General features: G+C 53.9%; 2 protein-coding genes across 5 annotated transcripts; one reads left to right on the top strand and one right to left on the bottom strand.

Moving 5' to 3' along the window:
• Positions 1-399: 399 nt before the first annotated feature.
• On the top strand, positions 400-3892 carry Fbxl15 (F-box and leucine rich repeat protein 15). The gene is made up of 5 exons (XM_020171202.2): positions 400-418; positions 1808-1935; positions 2105-2258; positions 2573-3078; positions 3554-3892. Exons 2-5 carry the CDS (start codon positions 1883-1885, stop codon positions 3741-3743), a joined length of 903 nt encoding a protein of 300 aa, XP_020026791.1. The 5' UTR covers positions 400-418; positions 1808-1882; the 3' UTR covers positions 3744-3892.
• Positions 3893-3996: 104 nt separating this feature from the next.
• On the bottom strand, positions 3997-11040 carry Cuedc2 (CUE domain containing 2). 4 transcript variants are annotated; one of them, XM_020171205.2, is made up of 9 exons: positions 10885-11040; positions 5900-5986; positions 5409-5552; positions 5253-5314; positions 5036-5166; positions 4768-4950; positions 4580-4641; positions 4414-4474; positions 3997-4329 (listed from the first exon to the last, which is right to left on the bottom strand). In XM_020171205.2, the coding sequence occupies exons 2-9, from the start codon at positions 5971-5973 to the stop codon at positions 4183-4185; spliced, it is 864 nt and encodes a 287-aa protein (XP_020026794.1). In that variant the 5' UTR covers positions 5974-5986; positions 10885-11040; the 3' UTR covers positions 3997-4182. The 4 variants fall into 4 exon arrangements, with proteins under 4 accessions (XP_020026794.1, XP_073934538.1, XP_073934539.1 ...); XM_074078437.1 differs by having other exon boundaries at positions 5900-6075; positions 10885-11028; XM_074078438.1 differs by having other exon boundaries at positions 5900-6075; positions 10815-10994.
• Positions 11041-11603: the final 563 nt, after the last annotated feature.

The following is an 11603-nucleotide window of genomic DNA, read 5'->3' as shown; positions in this document are numbered from 1 at the left end:
GTTCCCCAGATCCTCACATGCCCCAGCCCATTCCTGTCCAGGTTCCTCTCGCCCACTGCATCCTGAACCACACGTAGGGCCCAGCTGCACACGCGTGTCCCGCTCCAGACCCCACGCGTGTCCCTAGGAGTCTGCCACATGACCTGTTACATGCCACACGCGCTCCCGCCTCCACGAGCACGCGGCCGCGCAAACACACAGTACGGGTGTAGACCGGACCCGCCCCCTAAATCCAGGAGACCAACTATGGAAGGCACATCAAGAGAACACCGTCTTGAACCTTTCCGGGTTCTGAGTCTCAGAACCAGGAGACCTAATGCTGATCGCCCACCCTGGGTGCAGCAGGAGGAATAAATCAGACTTCAGGAAGAAGTTGCTGCTGCCTGAGTTAGTTGTCCCGTCCGTCCAGGGGCAAAAGGTTAGATGGGATGACCCCGAGGCTGGAGGGGACAGGCAATCCCGTGACCGTAGCCAGGGTAGAAGGGGTCCGGCTATTTTAAGAAAGCGCCACACCGAGTTACTATGGCAACTACTCTTCTTCGGAAGGCCAGGACTCAAGGTGATGACCTCATAAGTAAGAAGGGGTCAGAACGGGCGGTCAGGGGGTACGAGGAAGTGCGAGGCGGGGGCGCGCGGGGCTCACCGCGGGGAGGGGCGGCGCGAGTTCCGCGTGGTGCTGAAGGGGACAGCGCCAGATTTGCCGTACTGCGCAGGCGCGGAGGCGCGAACAAAGAGGGGAGGGGGAGGAGGCGCGCGGCCGGAGGTGGTGCGCGCCCACATGGCTTTGCAGACACTAGTCCTTGCTAACCCTTCCCCAAGCAGGCTGAGGAAGAGTAAACGAGCACTGATCCTGATCAAAGCGCTTCCTCCCCAGGGCCTCGGTTTACCTATCTTTAAAATGGAGTAATAGCACAGACCTGCCCACCTTCCAGAGATGCCCAAAGCCCTAATGAGATAAAGGATAGAAAGTAGTGGCTGAAGCGATTGCACACACGGAAGGAAAGCACATCCACGAGTAATGGCAGCGGCTCTCGCGTCCTTCACATTTCCCAATACCCACTCCTTGGATGATGAAGGAAAACTGTCCAGGGGCTCCCCTGGGGCTGGGGCTGGGGCGCGGTGAAAGGGAAGCACAGTAGCTAAATTCAGAGCTCTGGGGCGTCACTGCTTCATGGCGAGCCCAGCCTTAGATCCTACAATTTACCTAAGACTAGCCAAGAAGCAGTACCACTGGTGGGTTGAACAGAGCACACGTCTCAGTATTCTGCACCTCTGGATATATAGTCCTTAACGCCCTCTACATCTCTCTCCTCAAGAAAAAATTCAGCCTACAGTGTCCGGAAGTGGAAGGGGATAGATAGTTCTGTACTTCACAATTAACCAGAAATGAGAGGACTGAGTAAGTTTGCTTGATGAAAAGAAAAATCCTAACTTCACTCCGTTTGTTCGTTCTTCTACCAATTACTTATTGAGCACCTACTGCATGCCAGTTTCCATTTTTCAAAGTCGCTAAAAGCGACCATTAATAGAACAGAAAGGTCCTTGGTAACCTAGGAGTCTTGGTTCCGCCCCTTCTGCCTTTGGCCTTGCCAGCTACTCCCACCATTTCACTCAGAGGCAACTACTGGCCCACAGCGAAGACAGAAACCAGTCTTCGCTCACCGCTTCTCCAGCCTCGGGCTTCGAGAAGGCCAGGTTTAATGTTATATCATTGGTGTGTTCTGCTTCAGTTTCGGGGTCCATGCGGATAGCTTTAGATAGGCGTCTCAGTGAGACGGCACTCGATTGAATCGGTCTGTCTCTACAGCCCAAGTAGGCGGGCTCACCGCAGTAGCTCCAAGCCCAAAGCGTGATCTTGTTGCGCACGCGCAGTACATAGCCGATGGAGCCACCAATGGAGCCGTCCGGAGGGGAGCAAGAACCCGGAGCCGTCAGGTACCGAGCATTGGAGGGGCCGAGGGAGGGAGGAGAGACTCCCGGGGAAGGGAGCTGAGCCCAGGCTGGGCCTAGGGGCCCCTCTTCGGAGCCGCCCCGGCAGAAGCATAACGGAGGCAGACTCGCATGTAACAGCGGCCCGGGGACGCCAACTCCCCTTTACCCTCAGGCTCCTGGACCTGCCGTGGGAAGACGTGCTGCTCCCACACGTCTTGAACCGGGTCCCGCTGCGTCAGCTGCTTCGGCTGCAGCGCGTTAGCCGGGCCTTCCGGGCGCTAGTGCAGCTGCACCTGGCTGGGTTGCGCCGCTTCGACGCCACTCAGGTGAGCTGGAGACCGGAGCCCCGCCCCGTCTGGGTACCACCGCAGCCCCTCCTCCAGTCCAGCCCCCAGCTCCACGTAAACCCTTCCCGACCCCCGAGTGCCGCCAGGGCTGCTGGCGAAGTGATCCACGCAGCGTGGAGTACTCCCACAGGGCGAGTACTGGGTAACGACTTAGCGGGAGCGTGGAGTCTCTCCTGGGAGGGCAGGTGGCAAACCCCAAGGTAGGTGACTGCTAGGAAAAGAACTCTAGTGAATGAGTAGGGTCAGTCCCGCCCCTGGGACTGGTTGAGTCCGAGTGTCCTCCCCGCCCGCAGGTGGGCCCGCAGATCCCACGGGCCGCATTCGCTCAGCTACTTCGGGACGCTGAGGGGCTGCAGGAGCTGGCGCTGGCTCCGTGTCACGAATGGCTATCGGACGAGGACCTGGTGCCTGTGCTGGCACGGAATCCGCAACTGCGGAGCGCGGTACTGGCCGGCTGCGGGCAACTGAGCCGCCGTGCGCTTGGAGCGCTGGCTGAGGGCTGTCCCCGGCTGCAGCGCCTGTCGCTCGCGCACTGTGACTGGGTGGACGGGTTGGCGCTGCGTGGCCTGGCTGACCGCTGCCCAGCCCTGGAGGAGCTGGACCTCACCGCCTGCCGCCAGCTCAAGGACGAGGCCATCGTGTACCTGGCACAGAGGCGCGGCGCTGGCCTCCGCAGCCTCTCGTTGGCAGTTAACGCCAACGTTGGGGATACTGCGGTCCAGGAGTTGGCTCGGAACTGCCCACAACTCGAGCACCTCGACCTTACCGGCTGCCTCCGCGTGGGAAGCGATGGCGTCAGGTGCCTGGGCCTGGGGGGAAGGTGGGGTGGGAGGAGGGGAATCATTCAGCCTCTGCGGTTTCCTAGGAACAGGCTGTAGTCCTGAAAGGCCCGGCTGGGGTTCTGGACCTTCCTGCTAACCTCGGCACCCCGATTGTGAAGAGAAAGGCCTCTAGGATTATTTAAGTCAGAGAACCCAGTTTAAAAAACTTTTGAACCAGTATTTACATATTGGGAGCGTTCGCATAGAAAATCGATTTCTGGCATTTCTTCAACAAGGGGGAAATCCTGAATCCAGGGCGGAGCTGAGGAGAATGAAAGCCTCCAGCTCACTGAAGGCCTGCCAATGTTTGATCCCATTCAGGCCTCTTCCCTTAGGTCCGGAGGACAGAGTATGCCCCAAGCTGGAGGGAGATTTTGAATTTCCTGAGTGGGCCGGGCCCCACCAAGGGTATGCGGGCCTCTTCTCCCTAGCCTCACCCCGCTCCTCCCTCAGGACATTGGCTGAGTACTGCCCGGCCCTGCGGTCTCTGCGGGTGCGGCACTGCCACCACGTGGCCGAGCCTAGCCTGAGCCGCTTGCGGAAGCGCGGCGTGGATATCGACGTGGAGCCGCCCCTGCACCAGGCCCTGGTGCTGCTGCAGGACATGGCAGGCTTCGCACCCTTTGTCAATCTGCAGGTCTGACTGATCCTCCAGTCGGTGGAAGCACAGCTGGACTGTGTGACTGGGGCCTGGCACTGAGTTGTACAAAAACAGAACTGTGGAGACCTCTAGGGAGAGGCCAGTGCCCTGTCCCACCATGAAACTTCAAATAAACAGCTTTTTACCCTCTCTTATCTGGTACTGCCCTGTTGGAGATGGGATATGAGGGTGGTGAGGGAGGGTCAAACAGGCATAGAATCCCAGCCCTGAGACAGAAATGACCAGAATGCACGCATACCTTCCTTGGGCCAGCTTTACTGTGCCCATGGAGGCAGCTCCAAGAGTAAGTTAACACTATGGAGCAGGGAAGTAGAGAAGGGATTAAGAAGGGTACAGGAGTAAGGAAGGCCCCTGTGTCAGGGAACAGGGCTCCTGCATCCCTCTGAGATCTGAAAGGCTGGGGCAGAGTCCAGCGAGTGCCTCAGTGGAAGCGGTACTTCCTGGCCGGCTTGAGGTTGATGTATGTGGCCTTCATCTCCTCAGCCTCAGGGTTCCGCACATCTTTGAATCGCTCCCCTTTGGTGCTCACTACCTGGTTGTCGATGTATCGGATCAGCTTCTTGGGGGCCTGTCAAGCAATCAGACAGTGAGCCACAGAAGCCAGGAACCACCCCTGCCTCCCCAGCCACACACTCTCATCCAACCCTCTTACCTCCTTGGGAACCATAGGTCGGTGAATTTTCTGATCCTCTGCGCTATCCACCATCATGTACCTGCCAAAAACTGGTTGGATGAAGTTCCTGCCATCCTGGAAAGACCCTCTGTGGCCCAGCCTGCCCCGGCCCGGCCCAGCCCAGCCCAGCCCAGCCTAGACTCACTTCTGAAGGATGAAGGACTTCAACTCATCCTTCTGGGGACCTCGGAGGCGCCTGGGCAGGTCCTGCAGAGAGGGGAGACCTAGGTTAGACCCAATGGTACTAGCAAGGGAAATAGATGGTTATAGGGAGGGGTGGGGGCTAACACCAAGGTAGACCATAGTTGAGCCTATAAGGCTGTGAGAGCATACCTGATTAGGGCCATCCCAGCCTGGAGGCCCATCTTCTTTGCCTTCTACTAGCATCTGCACAGCTTCTTCTAAGTCTCCCCGAGCTTTAGCCAGCACCCACTGGGCCTGCTCCACTGAACAGGTGGGGAACACCTCCAGGAGCACATCCACCCCTGGCAGCAGCTCTTCCTCGGTGCCAGCTGCCTGTGGGTATAAACATTGATAAGAGGCCACATTTCTTCCTTTCCTACTCCCAAGTTCCCTCATCAGTGCCCTCCTCTACCAGTACCTCATCTTGGGTGTCCCCAGCAGCAGAAGCAGGAGACCTTGTCTCTTCGTTGAGTGTTTCAGGCCGCTGCAAGGACTCTGGGGAAATGGGCACCTGACCTTGGACACAGGAGCTCTGTGGGTGCAGGTTCTCTTAAAGAGGCAGAGAGGGCATCAGGCTTGCCAGGGTTTTAGGGGGTGAGTTATGAATCCCCCAAGTGCCAGAGTCCCAGATTTACCTTTGTTCCTGGTATCACTCAGCTGCACTGACAGCTTCTGCATCATGTCCCCTACTGTACTCCTGAAAGGACAAAAAGTGGGGTGAGAGGAACACTCTGCCCACACTACCCCCCAACCAGCAGCCCTCTCTCTTGTTAGTCCCAGCCAGGCCCCACCTGGGGATGTGGGCGAAGCCAGGCACATAGGCCTCCATCATCTCAGTGAAGGCCTCCATATCAAAGTTCTCCTCTGATGGGCCTGAGGGGCCCAGGTCCTCCAGGACCCCAAGCACATAGGAGAAGATGACCTCATCCAAGCCACTGCAGAAAGGGGATAGGACAAGTGCTGAGTAGGACACTGGATACTTCCAGTACTCCCACCTAGCTTGAGAGTTCAGCCCTTAGCTGGAGTCCATGAGTCAGACCTCAGTCCTTGAGACCAGACAGTATCCCCACCTCTACTCCCTCAGTTTTGGTTTTCCATCTGTCCAATAAAGGTAACAGGGACAATATGAGAGGCAAGGCCATCTCAGCAAATCAAAATCAGCCCTCTTCACCTCAGGAACAGAAACTGAGGAGTTTCTGCCCATCTTTCCTTCAGCCAGGGTCCAGAGTACTGCCTGGAACCCTGGGCCTGGCATTGGGCCTTCTGGGGGAGCCGCCCTTACCTGAGGTCAGCCTCTGGGAGGTGCGCCTGGACAAAGGAAAGGAGGGCTGCACTGACGATCCTCTCCAATTCCATGTTTTCTCCTCTTCTGAAGGAACACAAGACAGAGGATTTCCAGGCTGTCTTCTGCCAGCCTCCACCCACTGGACCTGGGGGCAGAAGCTCCTCCTTCCCTGTCTGGGGTGGAGCCACCTGTTGATGTTGCTCTCCCAGATCTCCCAAGCAGACCCTGCTCCCTCTACCACCCACCTCCACCTCCTCCAGCTCGACATAGGGCAAAGCACTCTCTCCAGAGGGAAGTGCCCCCTCCCCACTTCTCTCCCTCCATCCCATTCCCAAGACCCTGTAGCAAGAAGCTGAGGTCTTGGGGTCACATGCCTCCTGGCTGAGGAATCTCATCACTGAGAGAGCCATTTGGCCCCCAAGTCCAATCACAAGGGGCCCTATTGTCCAGTCTCCTGCCCCTCCCAAAGAGCAGAGCTCAGGACTAAGCACAGCCCTTTCTCCACCCAGAACAGGACACCCACCCTCTGCACAAAAGGGCTTTTCTGGCTTTGGGACTTAGAGGGAAGGGCAAGTCTTGCATGGATTCTCTCCTGCCCAATCCTTGCCCTTTCAGCAGCCTGAGCTGTCTGCAGGACTTTCGGCCTCCTTCCCCAGCCTGCCTCTCCAACCTCACCATTCCTTCCTCACTCCACTCCTGCCCACAGCCTTCTTGCCGTTCTTCAGATCTGCTAGCAGTCTTCCTGCCTGCACCTTGCAGACATCCACAAGGCTCATGCCCTCACTTCCTCCAGGCACAGTTCAAATGGCACCTCAGAAAGATCTTTCCTGACTAAGCTAGCTAAAGTAGGTGTTCCCCACACTCTAACCTTATTTTATGCTTATTTGCCTAACGTCTGTTTTCTATAGAATGTAAATTCCAAGAGTGGGGAGTACTCTGTCTTGTTCACTGGTGTAAACCTAGCATCTAAGAAAAACACCTGTACTTGGCAGGTGCTAGGTAAGTATTTGTTGATTTATTTCAACCCCATATGTATAATTTTGACTCCCCAACATCTATATTTGGCAGTCAGGAATGCACACATGGTAAAGAATGGCTGTAGAGCATAGGTCCAAATATCAGCTCATACTGTCATTTGGAAGACTCAGAGTCACCTCAAATTCCACCCACCCCAAACTCATATCCTTCCCATCTGTGCACATCCCCCCTTTCCAAGTATACATCTCCTTCTATTTCATCAGCTGACACCACTCACTCAAATGCAAAACCTGGAACTTGCCCTCTCTCACCCCTCCCTGCAGCCAACCAATCACCAAGTCCTATCAATTACATTCCCTATATTCTCCATACTAACCACTCCCCCTTCCGTCTGTCTTCTGTTTCCAACACCTCTACCAACACTTCTCAGGCTAAGGTCACCAGTTACATTTTTTAGGTTTTTGGTCTACTAACCATATGAAATTACCAGTCTTGTTTGGTTTTGAGCTACCAAATTGGGGAGTTCTTTCTTGTGGTTTCATCTAATATTTGCTCTTTTAGCAGCACCAACTATGGCTTCTGAGACATCACACCTTCCGGTGTCCTACCGCAATGGCTATTTCTTTCCAGGCTCCCTTTGACCCTTTCTCTGCTGCCCTCTTCAGGCTCAAGGTGGCTGCTCTTTTCTCCTCACTGTGATGCTTTCTTTCTGAAGATCTCATCTGGGTCCACATCTTTATGCACCAACTCTATGGTCCCAATTCCCAAATGTCTAATCCTCTAGTCCAATCTCGCTGAGCTACAAACTTATATAGGTATACGATGCAATGTGGACGTCTTACAGGAACCTCACACTTTATGTGTCCCAAAGTGACATTCTCCCAAGGTTTTTACTCTTCCAGGGCCACTGTCCCTAAATGCCTGTCTTCTAGCCACACAACTATGCCTGCCTCAGGAATACTCCCTCAGCCAGTCACCAAGCCCTAACCATTCTTTTTTTGTACAAAGTACTAGAATTTGAACCTAGGGCCTCGGCTTGATGGCAATCACTCTACCTGTTGAGCTACACACTCAGCCTAAGCCCTGACCATTCTCTCTCAACACACGTACTTATTTCTCTACTTCCACTCTGCTCTATCTCTTGCCTGCAAGAGCTTCCTAACCCATCTCTCTGCTACCACCTTTCTCACAGCAACCTATTCTTTACACCTTAGCTGTGTGATCTTTACAAAAGTACACACTTTCTCCTGCTTAAAGTCTATTAGTGCTTTCCCACTACCCTTTCAATAAGCCCAGAATCTTTTTGTAGCCTGTACCCCTGCCTAATCTCTCCAACCTCATCCTGCACCATACCCTCCCTGGATCACCCCCTCCACCCTGGCTTGCTCTCCGTTTGCCAACATTCAAGTCGTAACCATCTAGAACTAGTCTAGTCAACTTCATCTTACACTCTCATTGCAGACTGCACTTTTCTTTATTTAGCAGGACTTATCACAGCTATGGCTAACAAATCATTTGGACAATACTTAATATTGTTTCATGGAGGCTGTGAGTACACACCTGGCTTATTCACCAATGCACACTCAGCATCCACCATGAAGTAAGCATTCAAAAAATAGTCACTCTCCACAGATGAAGAAAGTGAAGCTCAATTGGATGACGTTCCCAGAACCACCTGGGTTGATTGTGTTAATCAAGGTTTAAGTTTAGGGCTGGGGATGTAGCTCAGTAGTAGAGTGCTTCCTAGTATGCACAAGGCCCTGGGTTTCACCCCTAGCAAGACACACACACAAACACAAAGATTTAAGTCCAAGTTACCAGTGTCATTCCAGGGGAAACTCTGGGAATGGGGGAAATCAAGCCTTCATGTAGGTTGGGACCATCTACGATCAGTTGCCTGGTCCCCCGAGTGATAACACAGAATTGCTGTGATAGCACAGGGCTTGCTTTGGAAAGCAGGACTGAATAACCCCAGTACCCCAGGGAAATGCTCACCTGCTGCTTCCAAACCTTAGCCATAGGCCCTAAGGGAGGAGCAGAACTATTCAGTCTAAGTGTACCAGATTCCATCTTGCAGCTCTCTCTGAGTCCCCCGACTCCCAACCCTGCCTAACACCAAGAGGGCAGCCCACTCCAGAAACCTACACCATCTTCAAAGCCTGGCTGCTGTCAGTAGCCTGTCCACTTTTACTGGGACAAAGACCCATGACTGCTGCATGAAAGCCCAGTTTCTAGGAAAGAAGCTTCTCAGGGATGTGTGTGATATCTTTGGATTTCAAACCAAGGTGTGGGAACTAGGGAGTTGTCACTTGGAAACTCCTCACTGTCCTCAAAGAACAAGTCTTGGTGGCATGGCTCAAGCACAGAGTGCCTGCCCAGCAAGCACAAACCCCAGTACTGACAAAAACAACAAACAACAACAAAAAACCCAAAAGTTTTTCTCCCCTGAGCTTTTGTACTGGCTTGTATGATCCCTCCTCCTGTTTTCAGACTGTCTAAACTTCACCCAGGCTTCAAAGCTTGACACATTTCTCATTCTACCCTCCCTCATCCTTTAGCTTTTCTTGGCATGTCCTTCCTTCCGGAGGCTCCTTCTGTTTTCTCTACAGTTCTTGAGCTGGGGAGAATTTGGACTACTGAATCAGTTTCCTAAGTCGAAGCCTGAGCAGCCAGCCCTCTCCAGTCTCATGATTTCCATAATTCCAGATACAGCCACAAAACCCCATTACACCTTTGGGATTCCAAATCAGGCATCACAGGGTTAGTGATGCCTATGAAACAGGACTGTCATCCTGCTTAAATACCTCTAATGATAATTTAAAAAACAGCATTTACAAACTGTTTTCCAGGCATTGTTGAAAGTATTTTACATATATTAACTTCCCTAATCCTCCCAATAACTCCAAAATACGGATACTAACAGTATTCCCATTATACCTGAAAGGAAATGGAGGCACTGAAAGATTAAATAACTTGACTGCCCAGCATCAGACAGTAGATTAAGATTCACACACCTGCAGTCTGGCTCCAGAAGCCTTACTGTTAACTACCACACAAACTCTCATGATGCCAATAGATTAGCCCAGATCTGTGTGATGATTCTTTCCTGCCTGGCCGGTTGTGTTGCCTCTTCAGAATCTTTGCTGACACCATTCTCCCTGCTCAGAACATCTTGCCTTCTGCTTCTCCAAATCCCATTCTGCAAGACTCACTTGCTCTTGCAGCCAACCCTGACTACTCCCATCTTCACTGCCCCCAGCTGCCTCAAGGGCGCTCAAGGGCCAGGCACAGGTCTGCACCGTCTAGATGCTTTAACGGACCCTCTGGACAAGTTAGACTGGATTAAGAAGTACCATGCTGCTCGCTTGGAGTGGGAGGCGCTCACAGTGGATGGAGAGCAGGCCATGTGGGAAGAGGAATCTTGGGAACCGGTGTGGAAGGAGTCTTGGGGTACTCGGGGTGCAGCAAAAGGTATAGCATAGAGGTCTTCACTACTTCTCCCAGCCCCTATAATTATGCCCTGCTCCTAGAGTCCTCGAGCCATAAATGAAAGCCCTAGAAAATACCATTTTTCCCTGATCCCCAAGTCAGGCCTTAGAGGCACCCAAGGGCATTGAGGGGAACATGGGATCCTGCCATCTGAAGTCAGGCAGGAGCACAAACCCAGGTAGGTGGAGCACAGGAAGTGGGATCGCGATGATGGCGGACCCTTGAAGCAAAAGCTTCCTAAATCCGCTAGCGAGGCACCCGTAAGCATCCAGAATAGTGGGCCGGAGAGCACAGGGATGCGGTTGCGGCCATGGGGGGGGGGGGGCGGTGGTCACATGACAAGGCAGGCCTGAGCAAACTAGAATGTGCCTTGATACAGGCCATGGCAAGAACCAGAGATGGGGGTCTGGCGGGGCCCGGTGGGGGGGTACCGTGGGGAACACACCGGAACGGTCCCAGGGTTAGCGCTCTCCGCGACTCTCCTAGCCCTGGACTGGGGCTGGAGGGGAAATCACCTGCTCTGTCGGGCGCCGCCGGCGACTTGTCCCGCGCGGTGCAGCTCTCATCCCTCAGCCCCACCAACGAGATCAAAGGCGGGGCCCAGAGCGGTCTCTTCCAGAAGCACCTTGGTGGCCATTTTTGAAAAGGGCAAGTTGCCCACAACAGGGCGGGGCTTCTGTGCCCATTCTCAAGTGTCCTAGGGCTTTGAACTGACTCCCGTGGCGGCCATTTTTGTTGCGGGTAGGGACGCGTGACGCGTGTGGTCCCGCCAGTGGGTGGAGTCTCAGTCGCCAGGAATGTATCCTCGCCTGTTCGTTCTTGCGCGTCAGAGGTCCCGAACCTTTTGGTCCTTCTCTCTGAAAGAACGTAGGGTCTTCCTGTCTGCTTTATTTCCTCGCCCCTATGATCTCCATCCTGAAGCCCTATAGATTTCTTCCTTGCTTCTCCGTGCCTTTCCTGCCTTTCCACACACTCTGTCACTCCCTGGTTGGATCTGGTAACACCTGCTGCAAGACCCAATGACCTTCCCCAAATCCCAGCGTCTCCCCTTTGTGGTCGTTCCAGCTTCAAGCCATGTCACCCATCAACTTTTCGGGCTGACTTCCTCATACTGTCCCTTTTTCATTCCCTTAGCAGCGATGTTTCTCCTAGATTACGGGTGGGTTACAGGATCTTGGGAAGGGGATGTGCAACCGGTGCCCCAGGTGAGAATTGACCTGAGCTCAGATCAAGG

The sequence above is a fragment of the Castor canadensis genome, chromosome 7 (genome assembly GCF_047511655.1).
Source record: "Castor canadensis chromosome 7, mCasCan1.hap1v2, whole genome shotgun sequence".
Lineage (NCBI taxonomy): Eukaryota > Metazoa > Chordata > Mammalia > Rodentia > Castoridae > Castor > Castor canadensis.
Note: the sequence above shows the minus strand (reverse complement) of the source record. Positions and strands in the feature narration are given on the sequence as shown.

Bases quoted from the DNA above. Each gene is read 5' to 3' on its own strand.
- Fbxl15 (XM_020171202.2), top strand. From the start codon at position 1,883: ATGGAGCCACCAATGGAGCCGTCCGGAGGGGAGCAAGAACCCGGAGCC. The intron at 1,936-2,104 runs GTACCGAGCATT...CTTTACCCTCAG, and splicing joins CAAGAACCCGGAGCCGTCAG to GCTCCTGGACCTGCCGTGGG. The intron at 2,259-2,572 runs GTGAGCTGGAGA...CCCCGCCCGCAG, and splicing joins GCCGCTTCGACGCCACTCAG to GTGGGCCCGCAGATCCCACG.
- Cuedc2 (XM_074078437.1), bottom strand. From the start codon at position 10,935: ATGAGAGCTGCACCGCGCGGGACAAGTCGCCGGCGGCGCCCGACAGAG. The intron at 6,076-10,884 runs GTGATTTCCCCT...GCTCCACCCCAG, and splicing joins GGCGGCGCCCGACAGAGCAG to ACAGGGAAGGAGGAGCTTCT. The intron at 4,475-4,579 runs GTGAGTCTAGGC...AGTTTTTGGCAG, and splicing joins AAGTCCTTCATCCTTCAGAA to GTACATGATGGTGGATAGCG.